At 36.3% G+C, this 23,861-nt stretch overlaps 1 protein-coding gene across 2 annotated transcripts in view; it reads left to right on the top strand.

The window, feature by feature from the left end:
- Positions 1-6,449, top strand: part of jim (zinc finger protein jim) — a 38,407-nt gene extending 31,958 nt beyond the window's left edge. Inside the window, exons 2-3 of one of the 2 annotated variants that reach the window (XM_089633383.1) lie at positions 4,017-5,003; positions 5,498-6,449. In XM_089633383.1, coding sequence (XP_089489509.1) covers positions 4,017-5,003; positions 5,498-6,435 — 1,925 coding nt within the window. In that variant the 3' untranslated portion in view covers positions 6,436-6,449. The remainder of the gene's footprint in view (positions 1-4,016; positions 5,004-5,497) is intronic. The other variant, XM_089633384.1, reaches the window with a different exon arrangement.
- The last annotated feature ends 17,412 nt before the right edge of the window (positions 6,450-23,861 follow it).

A 23,861-nucleotide genomic window follows, 5' to 3' on the forward strand; every position in this document is an offset into this window, starting at 1 on the left:
ACCAGAACGACTTTCAGTTCGGAACGCCATTTCCATCATGAGCTATGGAACTTTAAAATTCTAATTTGACGGGCAAAATATAACGCTAAACGACCAATATTACATTGTCCGAATTACACACGGACGGAGTAACACTCTCAGTGGTCGAGGGGGAAGGCCCTCGACTAGCAATCCGTGATTCAAATCTCGGCGTGCGCAAGTAAATTTTATTTGATAAATTTGTGTTATTTCATAATTTATTAGTTAAAAATAATATGGGGCACGTTCCAGAGTGGAAGATACTCAGAGAATCACCCTGGTTCTTATAATCTAAACGTTGTTTGAAACGGCTTTAGCCTTGTTTTATGACTAGATCTGAATAGCCATGTACACCCCCCACCTTCCTCTCCCCATAGCATTCCCATCCCACTACCTTCAGCATCACAACAAACCCCAATTGGGGATGCCATAGTCACACTGGCTCCAGACGATTGGGAGCAGTTGAAACTCTTGTACGGTATTCACATAAAAAACACGTAAATTACATCCACTGGAATTACACACATGAAAATAACCTAACCTAACTTTTATCAAATATTAAATTTATTTAGCAAACACTTACAATACTACGTGTTGTATTACCTTAGAGGAGATATACATATAATATAATGTATATTGCCTCCAAAGTAGGTACCTACTTACCTACATTTTTCAAACACTTTTAGTTGATTATGAAGTTATAAGGGTTTTATCGATTTTCAATATAAAATTAATTATTTCGGCTGTCACCTCTCTGCGAAGCTTCCTTCTCTGACAATACAGTCACGTTTCAAGCCAGTAAATGACCGCATTGTCCGGGAGTTAATTCTATCTCCAAAATGATGTAGATATCTGGCCGGACTCAGATTTTAGCAGATATCTTATTACGAACTGTAACGGTCGATATTTATCGAATAACGGTCTTACAAATAAAACAGTCATAGTGATAAGTTAACAATACGATCTCGTTTACGTTTGGTCATATAAAAATACAGTTTCGATACATAACAGCAGATTTTCCGCATTTTTCAAGTACCTACCCACTTACCAAAGATCTCTCAACACCGGATTTCCTATATCTGTTTTACGGTAATATTTACACAATAACTTTGTAGACAAATTAAAATTAGGTGTGTAATATGAAAACGCATTGCAGCCAGTTGATTAAAGTTTAAGTAGCTACCTACATACCCAAGTAAAATCAACTAAGAACTTCTAACTGCTTGATATAGACAAGGAACAAACGAATGAACCACGAATAAAAGATCATTTTTTTAAATCCATAGATTTTTCATATCTACAAAATCTACGTCACCTTGGATGTCACCAATTGCAATTTTAAGTGTTACAAGCTGTAGTTTTTTCGTTCTATAAAATTATTATCAGGCAAATCAATTTAGAGAGCCCCACAGTAATCATATGGTACTACAGTACACAAGCAAGGATCTCTTTTAAATGATGAATTGTTCAAATAATCATTAGAGATTTAAATGATCTATTTTAGCTCTTTAGGACTCTAAGATGAACCTTTCTACCTTCATCGGAATTTTCTAGATGCTCTTACACAAATAAAGATAATAATCTCTATAAACTGGTCATACCTAATACTAAGCATGGTTGAGTTTGCGTTTCGAAGTCTGTTTTAACTTGAGCGCTTTGTATTTCGTCTGTATGAACATGTGTTTGTATTCCGTGTCAGGTCAATCCTGTCAATATGATAGCCGTGTTACATAATATACTCCGCCAGACTTCGCATGAGCAGTACGAGCTGTCAAATTGGAATAATTAACATTATGCTAGGTCTAATGTGTATGCAAAGAACTACGAGTTATAGATGTAGGGACATGTTAAAACGTCATGCCTACCTTGAACTTATGCCAAGTACCACAGGTTGTTTGTAGAAATGACGTTTTCTAATGAAATGCAGTTTTGAGGTGAAACTGCCGCTTGCATGATTGCTTCAATTAGTGGATCGACATCCTATACTAAACCTACTTTAGTAGGCTAAATGTTACGTACTTACATATTTGTTTGTATGTAGGTAAGGTAAGAGGTGGACTATTTTCATGAATGCTTAGAAAGTCTAATAAACCTAACCCTGTTCAGTGCAGAAACGTGTAGCTGTAATTAATTGCTTGTGTTACAATTCTGAAAGAAGGTAGAGGAAACCGGGGACAGTTGTACCAAAAATATTAATTTTTCCTTTCTCTGCTTTTTAGGTATAAGGCTTGTGAAAAAAATATTCATATTCAACGGCGCATAATTTAGTTATCTACCAAATTGTTATATAAATACTAGCTGACGTGTACCTGGCGTTGCCGGGGGTTATCCTTAGGAGATATCCTAAGGATAACCCCCTGCCATCCCAGACTTTTCTATAGGCCTTTTTAAGATATACAATTCCGTAGTACATTATGTCGATGTATCTCATAAGGTTTAGACAGCGTTAGCAATATAAGCGCCCGACATTTTTTTACGACTTGATTTCAAAACATTGACTTTTCACTCTTTTTTTTATTTTTTTTTTATAGTGAATACCTCACAAGAGTCCCAACTGCTCCCGTCTGGAGCCAGTGAGACTATGGCATCCCCAATTGGGGGATGTTGTGAGGCTGAAGGTAAGTGGGGAAGGGAAAGAGGAAGGTGGGGAAGTACCTGGCTATTCAGATCTAGTCACTAAACACGGCTAAAGCCATTTGGAGCAACGTTTCAATTCTGAATGGTGGTCTTACACCAGGGCGATACTGGTAGTATCTTCCACTCTGGAACGTGCCGCAAATATACTATATATTATTTTAATTAATTAATTATGAAATAACACAAATTAATCAAATAAAATTTATTTGCGCACGCCGGTTTCGAACCCGCGACCTTCGGAATGGCAGTCCAATGCGTTACCACTGGACTATGCCGGCCGTCATACTCTACTTTCTATAACTATATTGCGCATATATACAATATACCTTCCGGAAGAAATTCTCTCAATGACAGTTATCAAAATACGTTGCGTAGTTTAGAAGAACTAAGCTCACAAACAGACAGGCGAATAGCGAATTTATTTTACACCATTTGGAGATTTCTCTAAATCTTATAGAAATTAAAATATAAGCGCATAAACAGATCGGAGGAAATGCTAAACTGTCCCTGACCACGGGGTCAGTTGTATTGTATTGATTTTTAAAATTAGAATAATATTTAACATAATACACATTTTACCTGACCTTAAGAAAACTCATATGGAATTCGTCAGTTAAAGTGTTATCACGAACCTTAACTATTTTAGTGTAATAAAATTACAAAACAAATATATGTGAATAACAAAACTTGTTTTAATCTCTAGAAAAGGAGAAAAATTAAGATTTTAACTCCCTTTTTTGAGTAATGTTGTAAAATTGTCCCTGTGGTACAACTGTACCCCAAAAAAAGAATATATTTTTCACGGTAAACATAGAAACTTTGTCATAAAAGTTTTAAATCTTAATAATGCTTCAAAAATAATTGTTTGTTTTTGAACGAACATACAAAGTTATCACAAATTAAAACGCAAATTTTTAGTTACTCTCTACTCTCGACCGCTACAAAAACCATACTAAAATATACTCATTTGTCCAAATAAATGTGTGAATAGTAAAATAGGTACAAACGGAGCTCAGTAATTGCAATATTCTGCTGTGAACGCAATCGAAAAAAGTTACTTTTGGCGCCCAAAAATTTCTTATTCTAATTGCAAACGCCCGGGTTCCATTATGTCTTGTCATTGTTATATTGCACTCAAATGTTTTATTCACTTGCACACACTATATTTTTTTGTCTGGTCAAATTCTATCACATTTCTAAACGAACTAAACTACAAAAAACAAATAATACAATAAAAAAATATTCATATTCAACGGTAGAGTACAAATCATCACCTACCTAATAAAAAATGTACCAACTCCACGACAGTTCCAACGTAAAATTAGCTCTTTTTTAAGTTATATTTTTTTCCTTTTTTTCAGATACTGGGGCGCCATACGTTCTATACAAAGATGGCATGGAAAGGGGACAGGGCCAGTGGGGAACCGGGGTGCTGGACGGAGGCTACGGGGGAGGACAGCAGCTGCACCAGTCCCCCCCGAGCGGCGCGGGCGGCTCTCCCCACCAGCAAGCGGAGGTCGAGCAACAGCAACAGCAGCAACAACAGCAGCAACAACAGCAACAGCAACAGCAGCAACAGCAACTGGGTAGCCCCGCCCCCCCAGAGCAGCCCTCCCTCGCGGAGCAGGACCAGCTGCCTCAGCTGCCCCAGCAGCCGTCCCCAGCGCACCTGCCGTCCGAGCCCCTCGAGCGCATTCACACGGGCTACGCCTCTCCCGCCGAGCAACACCAAGACCTGCAGCAGCAGTATTCAGCCCACTATGCGCGCGCGCAACACCCCTCCAGCGGGCACATGCTGGCGCCCGGCGGCTTCCCGGGCCTGCACTACCTGAAGCAGCCGGGCTCCATGCTGCCGCTGGGCGACGGCGGGCCGCTGCCTCTGTCGCTCCAGGACGGCCACCAGTACGGGAGCATGCCCGATCTGCGCAGCGCGCTGCCCGACATCATCCAGCAAGGCGTGCACGCGGCGGACGGCATGATCGCCAAGCCGCGCAAGCCCAACCCCAACGGAGACCTGCGCCTCTTCAAGTGCCTGACGTGCGGCAAGGACTTCAAGCAGAAGAGCACCCTTTTGCAGCACGAGCGCATTCACACGGACTCGCGGCCTTATGGCTGCCCCGAGTGCGGCAAGCGGTTCCGCCAGCAGTCGCACCTGACACAGCACCTGAGGATCCACGCCAACGAGAAGCCGTACGCCTGCGTCTACTGTCCGCGCACTTTCCGGCAGCGCGCCATCCTCAACCAGCACCTGCGCATCCATTCCGGTGAGAAGCCCTACTCGTGCGGGGAGTGCGGCAAACATTTCCGCCAGAAGGCCATCCTGAATCAGCACGTCCGCACACACCAAGGCGAGCGATATTCTCATTACAGAGCATTGTGCCCTTCCCTCTCAGCGACCTTCTATGCGCTTCCTCTGCCCTTTACCCTTTACCTCTGGTCGCCGAGCTATCCGAGACACGCTTTATCCCATTTTCGTTTTGTCTATCAATTAACACTAAACAAAGTTAGATGAGAATATTGCGCGACTCCCAACTTATGAACCGAGGGTCGCGATTTGCTATATCACCGATTGGCCTTCTGTTCATTTGTTCAACTTATTTAGATGTCTTTTCGAATAATATGAGTAAAAAATTGAATACTTAGTCGCAGTAGATTTAAATAAATCATACTTTTAGATGCGAAAAGTAACAGGACAAAATGCTTCCGGCACATATAGTCCGTCTAGTTTGCATTCTAAAATATTCAGGTTATAGGTTCTGGCCAAGATAAATTGTCAATAATGAATAAAGACGCATTTCATAAATCAACAGCCATTTAAATGTATGTATTTATAATGTTTCAGACGTGTCTCCACACTTAATATTCAAGAACGGTATGACTCCCACCCTGTGGCCCCAAGACGTGCCCTTCCCCCAGGACGAGGGCAAGGAGGAGGTGGCTTCCACGTTCGGAGACGCGGACAGCTCCCACCCAGACCAGAACAGGAACGGCTGTTTCTCCCCCACGGACTCGATGCAGTACCCCGCCTACTTCAAGGACACCAAGGGGCTCGGCCACTCCGTGTTCGGCGGAGCCAACTTCAGCGCGCTGCAGTATCTGAAGGGTGCCGGTGGAGGCAAGGGACTTCCCGACGTCATCCAGCACGGCAGATCCGCGGGAATGCCACTGTACGTCCGCTGCCCCATCTGCCAGAAGGAGTTTAAGCAGAAGTCCACTTTGCTCCAGCACGGCTGCATCCACATCGAGTCGCGGCCTTACCCGTGCCCGGAGTGCGGCAAGCGCTTCCGTCAGCAATCGCATCTGACGCAGCACCTGAGGATCCACACGAACGAGAAGCCGTACGGCTGCGTGTACTGTCCGCGCTTCTTCCGCCAGAGGACCATCCTTAACCAGCACCTACGCATTCACACGGGCGAGAAGCCCTACAAGTGCGGCCAGTGCGGCAAGGACTTCCGTCAGAAGGCCATCCTGGACCAGCACACGCGCACGCATCAGGGCGACCGGCCCTTCTGCTGCCCGATGCCCAACTGCCGGCGGCGCTTCGCCACGGAGCCCGAGGTGAAGAAGCACATCGACAACCACATGAACCCGCACGCGGCCAAGAACCGGCGCAACAACAACTGCAACCCGCTGATGGACAGCAAGCAGCCGTTGCTGCGCGCGCTACCGCCCGTCAAGCCGGAGCTGTACTTCCCGCAGTGCTACGCGCCGCCCTTCCAGCAGTTCCCGCAGGGTTCCCCCGCCCCGCAAGAGTTCAAGCCTCCGCAGACGGCGCAGTGACAGCCCCCCCCGCCCTGGGGCCCCTCCCTCCTCTTCTCCCGTCCCTAGGGGGCGCGATGCATGGTGCTCGTATGGAAACAATATTATACTTTGGGAGATTCCATTTTGATTGTAAGATTAGAAATTTTCGCGAAACTTGATTCAAACGCAAACCGCGCCGTAGATTTAAGATTCAAAATGACAATTTCAATTTTTATTCCAAATCTCGATGTAAAAAGAATAGTTTTTAGGTAGATAAATAATTGTGAATTTCCGATATAATCTTTGGCGTGAAAAATTGAATGAATTAAATCCCTGAATCCTCGTTGAATAATATGTTTCTGTCTAATAGGAAAATATCAGAAAATGTAATTAGCGCAGTAAACCCTCGGTATTCGCCAAGCACTCGAATCATCTGTTTTACTTTACAAATGAGCAAAGTTTACTATGGCCAGTGGCCAGTGGTCACCATGACGGCAAATACCAAAGGTTTATTGTAAACCGCTCCATATTATACGATTTAATACTTATGAGATGCGTTTATATACATGTATAAGAATTAACTGTGTGATCTCTTTGTGTATTTTTTAACTGTAATGTTTAAAATAAAACATAGGCTAGAGAAAGTTAGGAATAGGAACGACAGCGGCCCCACGAAACCCAAGCTCACCGGAATAAGTTTTCATATTTTTGTAATCTGCAAGCCCTCCATACAATTTTATATCGACTTACATATTGTTATATTTACAGTTATATAAAGTAATATTTTAAATGTAAATAATAGAACCAGTTGCGGAAGAAGCCGACCTAGCAATGTGGTGTGTGTGTTGGCCGCGTGGCTCGTGCCGCGTACCACGTTGCCTTGGAACTAACTTCTCCTTAGTAATAATAAATGATACCGACGTACCTTAACAGAGCGAGGGCTCGTGGGGCTGCCAGACTAAAGGTGCCTAATGGTTGGGAGGAGTGTTTCACACTTAACTGGATATTTTATACATATTTTCTCAATAGATAGTTGTGTTTTAAAGGAATTTTAAAGCTCTGTACTATTTGTGCATTTTAAACTATTCAATAAGTTGTCCCGTCCCCCAATTCTTGATCAATGAAGATCACACCACAACAAAACAATAGTCAATTTTAACATACTCACATATTTACATCCTCAAATGTTTCTAAATGCCTTTTTTAAGAAAAACATTCCCACTCTAATAAAAAATGATTGTAATTACTGAGAACAATCAAAATCTCCAAGAAACTGCATTTATGTTAATTTAATGAAAGGCATAATATTTATATATAAAATGAATTTAATCAGTTGAATGAAAGAATGATGAGAACAGGGAAGACTATCATCAAAGAATATAAGTATTGTATGTATGAAGACAATCTGTAAATGCGGGCCAGGTCAGTCAGGTCAGGCAGGTGTAGGGATTATATCAGCTGCTATCTCACCAACACGGCAACAATACCACAATTATACCACAATAGTAAGTAAGAAGGATGAACAAGAAGTATACTCGCTGGTTGTAAAGCAATTGTTGGCTAGTGGACCAGAGTGAATGGTAGCTAATGTTGATTAGTTCAGCAGGGTGGTGGTGGTCAGTGGCTTGGCACACTCGGAGACTTTTCTTTTTATTTTTCCAGGTAAAATAAAAGCTTTAAGAAGTGCGTATCAGAAGAGAATGGAGCGAAGGTTATATTATTGTAGAAGATAAGGAAGCACGGTATTAATACTTGCCAATGTTACGATTAATGTAGTGCATTATTTATGTAGCACTTTATACTACCTATTATATTATATTATTATGCTACGTGTGCTTTTAACATTAAGTTTTTTATCAGCATCTTTTAAAATTGTAAATTTCTTTTAAACTGAACATAATGTTTTTATAGTTTTATAAGATTTTGATTTATTTTAGTTTTGTTAATATTACATAATGTATATTTTTACAAGTGATCATATTTTGTTCCGAACTCTTTACCATGTTTGTTTCATACTCTAGTGTTGAAGAGAATATAACTGACTCAAAGTAAAAGTAAAATCCATGCTCAATGCTCAATGCTCAATGCTCAGTGATGACGTTGTCAAGTTGCCACGATTTGCTTTAAATATTGTAAAAAGACAGTGCTCTGGTGTTGATATTCCTTATGTACTTTTCTATCTGGTCTGAAACAACACTGCACTATTCTACCATACATTATATATTATTATACAGGCAGGCCTAATTTGATATTAAAGTGTTCGGTGTGACTTCATCATGACCTATTGCATTATACTACTCTAATACTTTAGACTTTTTACTCTAATGCAGCCGTTACATGCTAACAAATCATAATGCACTCATCTCAATACAGAGCATTGCTGCTTACAACAAACAAGATAATTCAGATACTACTACTCTGTTGTCAAGTTTTTATATGTTTTTTACAGTAAAGTGAGTGACTATTTTTCTGTTGTTATTTTCACTACATTATGTAAGCCTCAACTATTTTAATAATTATCATTGAAGTGTTGATAGATTAAGACATTTAAAAAAGTTTTTTATTATTAAATATATTTATTAATAAATAGAAACCTTGGAGGTTGTACACACATACTGGAGCAACAAGACTTAATGAATGTTATATAATAACAATAGATATTATGGCTACTTAAGTTTGTAGAATATTCTGTCTTGTGCATTTCTTCTATTTGTTTGATTAGAGTTATAATACGGAGATTATATAATTATACGCAGGGGTTTGTTTTACCGAGGAGCACAGCATTTACAACAAACTTATCTTTAAGGACTGAGCCCTGCTGTGATAAATGGAATTTTCATTCATTCATTAAATGGTTATATTATTTATACAAATTATTGTTTTTGATTGAATACATTTACGTTTTCTTGTTTGGCTGGCAGTAATACAAAGGCAACTATTACATCTTTCTCAAAAATAATCATTCAACAGTTACATGTGTGTAACCGTAACCTTCTGATAAACATTTACATTAAATGTGTTTGAGTTTCATTTTGAGTAAATATGGGCGGTTCCCAACACGGGGAGTCAAGGTGTACCCGTACTTTGTTATTTGGCCACAACCAATATTATATATTTATAGGGGATGTAACAACCAATAACTACATGTGTTTTGATGTGTAGGTAATGGGAGTTACTATTAGAGCCGCCTCTATTTGCACAGAGTATCGTCAATGATAACACTTATTTACTGGGTTATCAATAACAATATGATATTGCCATAGATTATTATTAGATTACAGACAGAATATGAGCCTTTGTCCATTGTTTGAATTCAACTACAAATTAGTGCCATAGAGAATACTAGAACCACAGATACATTTTTATACAATACCATTAAAATCCATAGAAATAATAAGGAAATATTTTTTTTATACAGATGTTTAACAATAATATTAACAGACATAACCAATATCTCAAACCTCATACTGAAACAATAAGTCATGTTTTATGACAGCTACTCAATTTAATGAGAAACATTATATTATTTGTTATCGAACAATATTATAATTGGGAACGGTTTCCTTTACTAGGTTATTCTACAAACACATTATACATTATAAAATATATTCATTCTATTTACTTGTTGTACTTAAATTTTACAAGCATTTTGTTACAGGTTTATTGTTAACACCTTTTGTAATAACTCTATAGCATGTATACGATCTTCTTCTTTTTCTGGTTTGGTAACAAGTAACAATACTCTTCCAACTCGTTAGGTATTACTTGCTTATGAATGCAGCCTCTTGAAGTTGTCTCCATTTGTGTAATATATATTATATTTCATCCAAAACTCCTTTATTTCAATGTTCTATAAGATATTACATAAGTTGATTGCTCAAAGAATTCAATCTCTAAATACTGTATGTAAGCTTCTGCAAAACGTTTGGTTATTAGTCTGTTCTGTGGTAAGTCGGGAGTCGGCTGTTGTGAATGAAACCAAACACATATTGTATTATTATTCTCTTGTTGTTCACAACAACTAAACACAGTTCACGTCATTATCCAAATCGGTTAAGGTCAGCATACAAACATACATTTAAATAAAACAGATTTGATATAATGAAACACAGTTTTAATATTTTAAAAAATATATTTATTAAGACAGTAAAACTTTTAAAAGATACATTTCATTTTTGAAAGTTACAATGTACAAAAAGATAAAAGTAATAAAAAAACAAAGCTGTTACCCATACTTACAATATAATAAGAATTAAAAATAATGCATTTTAAATTATAAATTTAAAGTAGGCACTTTGAAATCAACCATTCGTTCATATATTATGGTACAGATTCATTATTTTTAACATATCGCAAAAAGATGTACCTACTATTCAAATTATTTATTTGAATTTGCTGCAGAAAAAAAGGTAAATTGGCAAAATTTTAAAATTAGATTTATGCTTCCAATAAAATATAATAATTACTCATTTCATCGCTTCAGATATTACTTTTAATTTATAAAATTGTAAAAAGTCTTTGTTTGAACTTTACAAACCGCGCTACAATTAGAATTAATATTGGTTCCTTTGAAAAATCTTTTGTAGAAAGAATAAACAAAATGAATATCCCAGAAAATGATCATAGGTAAACCAAGTGATAAAGTAACATGTTAAATATAGATAAGGATAATAAGTATTCAGACACACTAAGAAAATGCACATTTAACTTTTCACTCATTTATAGTCAAATGTCCGGGCAAAGTTGGCAGTAACAAAATAAGTATAAATTAATTTAAAGCCTGACAGAGGAATTTCAACAAAAGCAAATGATTGAGGGAGTTTGAATGTGCATTACTTGGGACAACGCCTTCCACGTGAAGAGTATTGTCCCAACATACATACATACATACTTACATACATAATATTAGTCATTAAAAATCACATACAAATAAGTTAAAGTCCTTGTTATAGTGATAACTGATTGCAGTACATGAAATGGTTTATTTTTTCATACAGCGCAATAAGTACAGTAGTTTGTTTGTTATACAGCCAGGTTTCCTTTACAGAGTTATTGTTATAATATTGTTACAGTTACAGTTACAGTGATTGGGCGTTACACAAATCAATAGAAGAACACTCGCTAATATTTTATGTAGATGTTTTAAATGAAAGAATGAGCCATCCGAAGATATTTTCTATTATATTATATGACAAAGTTATTCTTGGATACTTTGCACCACATCCGAATAAACATCCATTTTCCATTACTACCTTTACAAAGTTATTCTTGGATACTTTGCACCACATCCGAATAAACATCCATTTCCATTACTACCTTTACAAAGTTATTCTTGGATACTTTGCACCACATCCGAATAAACATCCATTTCCATTACTACCTTTACAAAGTTATTCTTGGATACTTTGCACCACATCCGAATAAACATCCATTTCCATTACTACCTTTACAAAGTTATTCTTGGATACTTTGCACCACATCCGAATAAACATTCATTTCCATTACTACCTTTACAAAGTTATTCTTGGATACTTTGCACCACATCCGAATAAACATCCATTTCCATTACTACCTTTACAAAGTTATTCTTGGATACTTTGCACCACATCCGAATAAACATCCATTTCCATTACTACCTTTACAAAGTTATTCTTGGATACTTTGCACCACATCCGAATAAACATTCATTTCCATTACTACCTTTACAAAGTTATTCTTGGATACTTTGCACCACATCCGAATAAACATCCATTTCCATTTCTACCTTTACAAAGTTATTCTTGGATACTTTGCACCACATCCGAATAAACATTCATTTCCATTACTACCTTTACAAAGTTATTCTTGGATACTTTGCACCACATCCGAATAAACATCCATTTCCATTTCTACCTTTACAAAGTTATTCTTGGATACTTTGCACCACATCCGAATAAACATTCATTTCCATTACTACCTTTACAAAGTTATTCTTGGATACTTTGCACCACATCCGAATAAACATCCATTTCCATTATCTACTACCTTTACACAGTTATTCTTGGATACTTTGCACCACATCCGAATAAACATCCATTTTCCATTACTACCTTTACAAAAAAAATCTCCATTTGAATGAAACCATTTTAAAACTCTTACCAGATCACAATAAGATAAATAATTACAAACACATAGTTTTAATATAACCTTATTTGTTTGTTACTATAAAAATTGTACATTGGGAATTAATATTACTTTTGTTTTATAGTTGCATTATGTCTCCCCTATTAAAAAAATATGTGTCCATTTTATCTTTTCCCCCTTTGAAATCTATGTAATAAAATTGAATATCAACCATGATTATATCCTAAAATAAAGAGATAAAACTGTGTAAATATACAATCAGAGTTTTCTTAAAATTGACTGAACCTCCTCTTTCTGGAACTATTGAACTATCAGCCATGGTGACATGAACGAAAACAGAAAAAGACACCACAACCCCAGGGTTGGAAGAGAGACTAAAATAGAATGCATCGTCATTGACAACGAGTCTATCTGCTGAGTTTCAGTTCGATCGGATGTCGGGAAGTGGGTTAATTTCCACTTCATTAATATATTTTTTTATTTATCCATTCATTCAAGAAAACAAAAATTAAATTCAAATATGTAGATTTATTTAAAAAGAAGCGAGAGAGAGGTAAGAATAATACAGTATACCTACAACCTTTCGAAAATAGGGAACACTAATAATACTAGATCAGGAAAAAATGACAGGAAATTGGGACCATCATGCTCTCCGGAATTTTGCAAAAAACGCCTGCACTGCAAAAAATTTGTAAAAAAATGTTCAATGAATTTTGGAAAGAATTTGTTACAAGTATGATTGACATCGAAGAAAAAAGAATTTAAAAAAGGTCTATTTCAAAAGAATTTCTTTTAAGTAATGTGAGAAAATGGTTCATCAGAAGATGTTCGTTCGCCGATGTCTCAAGACTAACAGTATGAATGTTTCCCGGTGAAGTTTCGTTCTGTCTGAAGGGAACTATTTGCACAGTTTATTTATGAAAACTTATGTAACCAGTCCTTTATAGTTATTTCTTTATCTTTGGTCAGGAAAAACTGCCTGGCAAAACTGATTATTTTGTTAGAGTTGTCAGATGCAGGGACGTATAACTCCGGTCTGACCTTGAAACCGTGATGATGCGTGATATCATCAACATAAAAAAATTGAAAAAAATTACACCACGTATTAAGTATAACCAGACAGGAGGCCTGGAGAAAAAAATCCCTCAGACCTATGTTATCTTTGGGGATGCAGTGTGAAGAGTATTTTTAGGGAAAGAATTTGAACAATTCTTCAAAATTTCAAAGTTAAGTACTGTGAAAGATTTTTTCAAGTTCTGTTTTTATTTCAGTTCTGTTAAGCAATTAGCTTAATATAATTTTTTCAATCATGGCTCCCATGAAATTATATATATTATTCTCGTCTTCTCGATCTTGTCTTTACAAATTCTTCTAGTGTTAATGTGTATGCCTCTGATGAAATGATTCTTACATTCGATAAATACCCCCCCCCCCCTCTAATAATCAATTACCTCAATACTTATGTTAAGGTAATTGACCAGACGATTGTCAAGCGTAATTTTGAAAAAGCAGATTACCCAAAGATTATAGAATTTTTATCTACTTATAATTGGGCTTATGATCTCGCTTGTAAAAGCTCAAGTTTAAATGGGGCCTTAGAATACTTTTACAATGTAATTTATCAAGCAATCGATAGATTTGTACCCCTACAAAAATATTACACTTCTAAATTCCCTAAATGGTTCGATTCTGAACTAATTAATCTAACGTACGATAAAAAAATTGCCCACAAACGTTATAAAATAAAATACATTTAAAGCGAAATTAGTCCACCACTTTTTAAATGTAAATAATGTATGAGAAATCATTATATTTTATTTCGATTTTCTATTGTTTGTTTTATACTGTTGCTAAAATTGAAATTTGTAATTTTTATGTATTAAAAGCCCAATAGGGCGTCAATAAATAAATAATGATATAATAACAGAACTTGAATAGCATTTTCAAAGAAAATGAACGTTGAAATTTGATGAATTGTTCAAATTCTCCGAAACATCCCGTCCTAATAGTATGAATGTGTCCCGGTGAAGTTTTGAATAATACTAATTTAATAACTATGTGTACAATACTACAATAGTTTTTTGTCGGTTCATCATTTTTTGGTATCTTTTGTTTGAATAGTGTAATCTTTGTCCTCAAATGTTGTCTTTTTCTAGGTAAGAGGAAGGGCATTTTGAGCTACATTGGGCCGATGGCAGCCCTTTCTCCCTTTCTTCCTCATAATTTGGGGACCAGGCGGCAGCTGCGATATGTCTAAGAAAAGAGTCTAAGAAGATTCTTTAAAAAATGTATCACTATGGCAACTCTCTATAGAGACAGAAATAGCTTAGAAGATTCGCTTTCAAATTTAAATCTCGTTCTCTCTAGATTCATTGTCATAAGCAAAACTTAGTCCAAAATTAACATAGCTCAATTTTTGCTTTGTTATTTACAAGTTCTTAACTTTGTTTTAACTATACCTACTATTCAAACATTGTACATACAAAATATGATAGTGAATATATGTATAGTAAATTGTATTTCTTAGTCCTCCTCACTAGGATGACATGTGCTGAGGCGTATTTAGGTTATTCATTTCTGTTTTCTATTTAGTTTTTAATGTTTATTTCAGAGTTTTTAATCTCTTTCAGCCAGATTTTTATCCTTGATTTGTAATCATTCTGATTTTCTATTCGTTTTATACCTGGGAGAAGGATGTTGTGGAGTTTTGTCGCAAAATAAATGTATTTTCTTTGTCCGAATGTGGTTTTATGACTTGGAATATTTTTTATGTCATTGTGATTTGACCTAGTGTGATGAATACGCGGTATTGTAGAGGATTAAGTATTTTTGAATATTTTTAGCATATATTTGTTATACATTTGGTACATCTAAACTATTGAAAATTTCAATCGAAGACTTCAAACTCCTATCCTTTGTTGCTTTACAAGCACATATCGGCGTTTTATTACTTACGCAATTCGTATTTCGTATATTATGTCTTATGATTTAAGTTATCTATGTAAAAGCCAAAACGCGGTAATATTATTGTTTGTCAAATTCTTTTTTTTTATTACTTCCTCGAAATCTTATCACGCATGCGCTTGAGGCGCCAAGCGCATGTTTTTCATGGTTCTGATTTAGTTCAATTTCTAGCCACCGCTATGAGCAGACGTGTTTTCGTGTATCCGTAAATGAAGTTTTTTTTAATTCTTAATCACAGAAACTATGGAAATTTATATTGTTTTTTTGTTATTTTGTTATCCTACTAAACAATCTCATCAAGACATCAAGTGCGCGTAAAAAGAATGTGCAAAAAGGGCGCCATTTCTTTAAGACATTTGTTTCAAACTTTGTATGTGTTAGCAAATATATGTACCCGCCTCAGAACAGAAATCTTCTAGTGAGGGGGGTACTTTCATGTTTGTAATATTGATCATGTTATTGCAATAAACGCCCGGGTTGCCGGCAATTAAAAAAAAAAAAAAAAAAAAACCGCGTATTTGGAAACTCAAAAATCAACTCTGCTAAACGATCCTAAACTAATCAAACAATATAATCAGTGATCAAAAAAAAATATTTTGGTCGATGGTGTGCCCCCACACCAAACCCGTGGAACAATTTGGATTGTTCAAGGGCATTCTAGAGACTTCTAGATGTGTCGAGACTCATCCAAACCTCCCTTGGAACTTGGAACCCGTGGACAATTCACCCGTGGAACAATAAGGATTGTTCTAGGGCATTCTAGAGGTTTCGAAACTCATCCAAATGGTCAGTTGACTCATACACCGTGGACACATATAGGGTCAGTGGGCCGGTTGTGGCCATTGGGCTGGTTCTGGCCATTTTCAACTTTACAAGTCGAAATATAAGCTAAATAAAATCGAATCTTTTTTTACTCTATGGCAAAATGCATATTTGTCAATGGTCTTCGTTGACAAGTGACACAATAAATCTTATTGTTAACAGTTTGTGTTTGGTCGATGCGAATAAGTGTTGCGGAATTTTTTGTTGAGATTGTTATCCAAAACCTTAAGGAACCCACTGTAAGTAATCTTAATGCTTGGTCCACACCGAAGCCAACCTTCCAACTTCAAACGTTTGGACGATCGTGTGGAGGGGTAGTTCGTGCGTTGGAAGTTTGAGTTGGAAGGTTGGTGTTTGAGTTGGCCTGGGATCGCCTTCGAGGCGATCGCTTCGGCCAACTGCGGCCAACTCTATGGCCAACCCGCACGAACCGGCGCGGCCGTCCGAGCTGTCCACACATCTCTGCGAACGGCAGGCAATCATAACAAAAGTGACATTTGCGTATAAGTGACGTTTACGTATTATCTTTTTCGCGCCAATCCGTTAACACATAATGGCAGAGTGGAGTAATGATTTAATATTGTCGGACTCGGATTCGTTCAAACGTTCGGAGTTGGAGGGTTAGCAGCAATTTCTCTAGGTGGCCACCACACGATCGGCCAACCTTCCAACTCCGAACTAAGTTCGGAATTGGAAGGTTGGCGTTGGTGTGGAAGAACCATTATATATATTTGTAATCCTTTTGATGTTTTATTTGAAAACAAGTTGTACCCATTATAAAAGGGTAAAGTAATATGTTTTTGAGCCACATTGGTAGCCACAAGTGGCTCCCATACAGTACTAGTTTTGGCCATTATCTAAAAAAATGTACATATCCGCTAAATTTGATATTTTAACTTAATAAATTATTATGTTTCTTCTTCAGAACTGTGAAAATGACTCCGGCAAATAAGAAGAAAGATGCTATTGAGCACTCAAAACGCAAACTTTTTTGTTATTCAAAATCGAAAGTGATTTTGGCATTCGATGCTATAAAAGGAGGTATGAAGGTATCTACTGCTAGTAAAAACTACAAAGTCCCCCGTAGTACTTTGCGTAACAAAATATGTGGACGTGCACCAGCGGCCTCAGGTCACGTAGGACCACAAGCTGTACTTGGTATAGAAATAGAGATGTCACTAGTCAGGTGGACTAAAGATTTTGCCCGGGCAGGTTTTCCAATTAACAGGGAATGTTTATTAGATTCCGTAAAGAAGATTGTTGTTACTGGCAACATCAATACTCCTTTCATCAATAATCGCCCTGGGAGGACATGGTTTGAGTCATTTATGACGAGACATCCTGATTTAAGCAAAAAACATGCAGAGTACATAAACAAGGCACGCGCATTGATAACCGAAGAAAAAATCAGAAACTGGTTTGAAGAAGTCATTAGTTTGTTATCCTGATGGATGTAAGATTTTTGAAGATCCTGCTCGAGTATGGAACTGCGATGAAACTTCATTCTTCTTAGCCCCCAAAGGTGGACTTGTCTTAGCGACGAAAGGCGAACATGTTTACGACACTTCAAAAAACAGTGATAAAGAAAATATCACTACTCTGTTTACAGTAAATACTCTTGGAGAACTAGCTCCACCTCTGACACTTTACAAATAAAAAAGAATGAATTCAGATGTAGTTCAAAATGCACCTAACCGTTGGTCTATTGGTAAGACAGACAAAGGGTGGATGACTGCTGAGTCTTTCTATGAATTTATTGGTAATGTGTTCCTGCCTTATCTCAAAGAAAAGGGTACAATATTTCCAATCGTATTATTTTTAGACGGACATAAATCCCATCTGACTCTTCACCTGAGTTCACTTTGCAGAGAAAACGGAATTATCGTCATAGCCTTGGTTCCAAACACAACACATATGCTGCAGCCACTGGACGTGGCTGTATTTTTTCCTTTTAAGCAACGTTGGTTGAAGTACATTCGTAAGTGGAGAATTGATAACGAAGGACGAGAAATAACTAAATTTAATCTCCCTTCTGCTTTGAACAACATTCTGATAAATGATACAAATTTTTCTAATAATGTGAAAGCTGGATTCAAGTCTTGCGGACTTTATCCATTTGGTCCTGATTTTGTAAACTATAAAAGAATTATAACTGCACCAAAACATACTGAAACTAATGTAAACATGCGCCTAGTGGAATCGACTCATCTACAGTATTTGGAGAGTAAAATTGAACCAAATATTCTTAAAGATTTCAAAGTCACTTACAGCACTGGTATGGATTGGACAGGTTGTACTGAAGGGTTGTTCCTGTATAAAGTATGGCTGGCCTTCAAAGACGATAATACTGCATTGCCAAATACAGATCTTACTTGTATTAATCTAGATCGAGTTACAACGCCTCCAGAAACTCCTGTTATTGAACCTTCATTTCCAATAGCGGTAAACGAAGAAATCCTGGACGTATCAGCATCAACATCTAAAGATATTGTATCCACTTCTGAGATTGTAGAATTGAATATGCCGACGAGTGAAAAAATGCATCATATGGCCTGAAAAGAAGACAAATACTACCAGTCGAAAGAGAGAGTATATTCCTTCAGTGTTAACATCAAATAAATGGAAAGATATTATGATAGCTAAGGAAAAGGAGAAAAACAGAAAAGAAGAACAAAAACAGATAAAACTAGCTAAAAAAATAAAGAAGAACATTAAAAAAAAGAAACCGACCGTTGAAATTTCAGAGACGTCAGAGGAAGAAAATTTGCGTGATACGTCTCATTCGGACTGCGAAGACTGGATTCCACAGGTAAAGCCTTCGGGTTTCGAAGAACTAGATCGAACACCCCTGGAAGGAGATTATGTCCTGGTTGAATTCAAGAATCCCAAAGCCACTTTTTATTATGTCGGCAAAATATTGCGTTCAAAAGACGAAGACATTGAGTTCGAGATAAGCTACCTGAGAAAACATAATACCACTGGTAGCCAATTCACAATGCCACAAATTCCTGATTTGGCATCTGTTGCTGAGATTGATATTAAAATGATATTGCCACCACCATTGTTTACAGGTACAACCAAAAGGCAAAATCCTTTTTATACTTTCGAAATCGAACTCTCAGGTCTAAATTTGCGCTAAATCTTATTTTTTATAAGTTTATTGTATAACATGAATAATAAACATCGATTTATAATAATTACTGTGTTTAATTTAGATTAAAAAATGTAAGTTCCCTACATAGATTCATGTGGCCAAAACCGGCACACGAGTGTGGCCAGAACTGATTAAATTGTGGCCACAACTAATGCATGGGTCCAGTTCAATGAAAAAAAATTATTTAAAAATAATTTAAGAACTGTTACTGGATATATTTACATATATTAAAGACAGGTATTTTTACTGTACATTAATGTTGGAAAAATTATAATTTACATTTATGTGCAAGTTTGGTAACTAACTAACTAACTAACTAACCATCACGCCGCAACAACTCGGTCTTGGCACATACTCCTTGCCTCATTCACTTTCATACATCGTCTCATACATACTCTTCTATTGTTCTGACTCTTGACATGGCCCGACTCAAGTATCTGATTCACTTGGTCATGCCATGTCTTCCTCGGGCGTCCCCGACTTCTGCTACCATTCACATTTGCATCGTATATTCTCCTTACACTCCTTTCTTCGCTCATTCGCTCTACATGCCCAAACCATCTAAGCGTCCCCTTCTTGATCTTACTCATTACGCTTACATCAGCCTTGCACTCTTTGCGGATCTCCACATTCCTAACATGATCATACATGGTTTTACCACACATACGCCTCAGAGATCTCATCTCAACTGTATTCAATCTACTTTCATCCTTTCTTTGCCAGTTCCATGCCTCACTTCCATAAATCAGGGTAGGCACCAGTACTCCATTGTGGACTGCTAACTTCGCTTCTTTGGACAATTTTTTGTTAGCGTCAACTGCGTTCAGTCCTCCATTAATGGAGTTACCTGCATTTACTCTTCTTTCAATATCTCTGTCAGCCCTCCCATCTCTCGTAAACATGCTTCCTAAATACACAAACTCATCCACCTGCTCCAAGTATTCCTCATTCACAGCTATATTGCACACTGTTTTCGTACTCTCTCTTTCAAACACCATTACTTTAGAATGGCTTTAGGATTAAGTTAAATATTGTATTAATTTGTATGTTAGTGATTTATACCTGAGTATCAGTATGTTAAACTAGATAAGCATTTCGTAGAAGGGAATGGCCGGCACAGGTGTCGATGAGGCTCGCTATCCATCACATCGCCAACCCTTCGGTGGCGTAAAGAGGAGGAAAGAACTCGAACAATGTCTTGCAAGTTTGGTGCTTATTCAAAAACGAAAAAATCCTTAAGGTGGCCACAACCGGCCCACTGACCCTATGTGTTAGAATAAGTTACCCAAGTTCAGAGACTATATACCTACTGACCGACTTTAGAACCTTCTAGAGGCAGCTGAAAGGTTCTGGAACCATCCGCACAGTCAACTAATACATAGACAGTGAACACTTGCGACATCGGGGATCAAAGGTTTAAGAAGGCTAGTAAGGCCAAAGTAGCTACTTCAACCGTTCTCGGCGGTCATGACCCCTCAGGTTCTGCCGATCAAGATTGGTCAAAGAATTTTTATTTTTTATTTATTCAGTGAAATTTATGAATTACAATTTTTGTGTACTTAATAACTCCCACACTAGGCTTATGCCCGTGTTGTGGTAGTCATAATGGTATAAATTACAATAAAACCATATGTTGTAGTAAGAAAAAATAAAACATAATATAGAAGATGTAGTGGTACGCCACTACTTCATTCGAATGGAATTCTAGAAGTTTCGATTTTTCCAAAGAAGCTTCTTGGATGTTCTTTTATTTATTATTATTACTAGAATATTTTTTGCTAATTTATGTCCGATAATAACATCACCATAACTCCTATAACATCACCATAACTCCTAAAATTATTTCTCATGACTTTAATTGCATCCATAACTTTGTAATACAACCATGCTCATGCAAAAATATTGAACTTGTTTCAAAATATATATATCTAGGCTTAACAATTGATTGTAATTTTAAATTGGATATACATATACAAAAAGTGTGCACACGGCTTAGAGCTATAGTGAGCAAACTTTATAGATTGATGTTTTTTGTTCCACCAAATACCCTTAAAATAGTATACCTATCATTGGCGGAATCCCTAATAAGATACGGAATAACTTCATGGGGACATTCAACAAAAACAAATCTTCTTTCAGTCCAAAATGTACAATATTCTTTGGTAAAATTATTATTAAACAGAACTAAATACGAACAAAGAAATGACGTACCAAAGTCATTACTATACAACTCTGTAAATGTATTATCTGTTCGTGCTTTATTATGGCTTAAAATTGCGAGTCAGCATACATCTCAATCTGAACATAATAAAATAGTGACACATGTTCATAATACAAGACTTATTGCAAACGATGGACTTGTAGTTTCCCAGATACCTGAATAAATATGGTCAAAGAACTCTAGAATACCTCGTTCCAATAATTTACAACATGTTACCAAACTCAATAAAAAGCTGTGAATTGACTCACAGAAGGAAATGTATGTTAAAAAAATGGTTATGTGAAAGAATTTTTTTGTACTAATGTAATTATGTGTATATTTTATGTACTTGTTAAAATTGTATATGTATTTAAGAAGTAATTGTTAAAAGAACCCGTTGACAAACTGATACCAATCATTTTAACGGGACTTAATTGTAAAAAATGTATTTTTTTGAAAGTTAATTAATAAATAAAAAAAAAATTAAAAAATATTGGAAAAAAATTGATTGAAATGGTCGGATATTTTTTCAGGTTCAGAATTGATATGGGTTGTTTGGTCTTCTATGTTAATTTTAACTATGGGTGAGTCGATTTTATGAATATTGGCTATATCTTTTATGATATTCCAATTTTTTTTTTGTCATCAGTAGCTTCACTGATTTGTTTTTTGTAGTAATCTCTTTTAACATTGTTAATAATTTTTTGCAGTTATTTCTATAGTGTTTATAAAATATGAGTGAATCATAATCGTTGGGATTTTTTCTACAGAAGTTATGAATCTTGTCACGCTTTCTGATACAGTGGAGAATACCTGCAGTGATCCATGGTTTGAGTTTTGTGTCGGATTGTTTTTTTTACTTTTTGTGTATGATGTTGCATCGGCCAAGTGGTTTTGTAAAGTATTTGTAAATATTTCGCATGCAGAAGTTGTATCGGTACAAGAATAGACAAGTTCACAGTTTTCTTTAGAGACAGTATTTAGGAGAATGTCATAGGAAATATTTTTTTGAGGGAGAGTATTCTGAGGTAGTTTTTGAATATTTTGGTTGATGGAAGTGATGGTTGCATAGTGATCTGTGACAGTTGATTGATATAAAATGGATTTGCTTCCTAGTTTACTCTTAACAAAGACGTGATCTATACAACGACTAATGTTTGAATCTGATTCTCTGGTTGGGGCTGTGACGGCTGGCAAATATCCTGATAAAGTTAGTGTATTTAGGTATTCATTCGCTTGAGGATGCATTCTGTTGATTATATTAATGTTGAGATCACCAATAAGATAGGTGTTTTGGCGGTGTTCTATATTTGTTAAAATTTCATGCAGAGATTGTATGAATGGGGTTATATTATGTGTGCTTGTGGATCTGTATACAGTAATGATTGTTATATGATTATCAAGTTGAATTTTAAGACAGTTTGCGTTCTTAATTGTGACCTCTTTGACTGAATGTATGATGTGGTTTTTAATGTAAACAATAACGCCATCATTTTGAGTTTGGTTTTGTAGAGTATTATAGTGGTTGTAGTTTTTTATCGTTTTTGGGACGAAATTTTCTTTAATCCAGCATTCGCTCAAAACAATTACATCGAAATCTGAGGCAAGGTGAGTGAGAAGAATTAAGAGTTCATCGACACTGATGTCATTAGTATTTGTACATGGAATCGGTGTTATGTTGTCTAGTAAGTCTGTTATGTCTTCCATTATTTGTTTTTTTGTTTTGCATTAAATTTAACGTTCTTGATTTTGACAGTAGCTAAACATGTGTGATTTCAAGGCATAAGCGATACTATAATTATAGAACATAGTAAGAGATTTATAGTTGGTTATGTTACGACAGTAAATGTTGTTTAACAAAGCAATAAATATAATACAAAATACAAGGTAATTGATTTTGACATCAGTATAATATTTGTGATGCTTGAGTGAAAAGGGAATAATAAAATAGTACAATACAATAATTGATTTAAAGTTGGACATGTTAAAACTGTAATTATTGTTTAGAAAGGCAATGAAAAGAATGAAAACTTTTGAGTTATTTATGTTGACACCAGTAGAGCGTTTCTGACATTTTAGGGATAAAGTAATAATACAAGAGCTGTAGTTGTGTATGTAAAAATTAAATGTACTCTTTGAGCAATAGCTATTATATGATGAGCTTAAGGTTTTATATAATTTTTTTGATGAGCTTATAATTTG

The sequence above is a fragment of the Hesperophylax consimilis genome, chromosome 7 (genome assembly GCF_061612785.1).
Source record: "Hesperophylax consimilis isolate HC1 chromosome 7, BYU_Hcon_1.0, whole genome shotgun sequence".
Taxonomy (NCBI): Eukaryota; Metazoa; Arthropoda; class Insecta; order Trichoptera; family Limnephilidae; genus Hesperophylax; species Hesperophylax consimilis.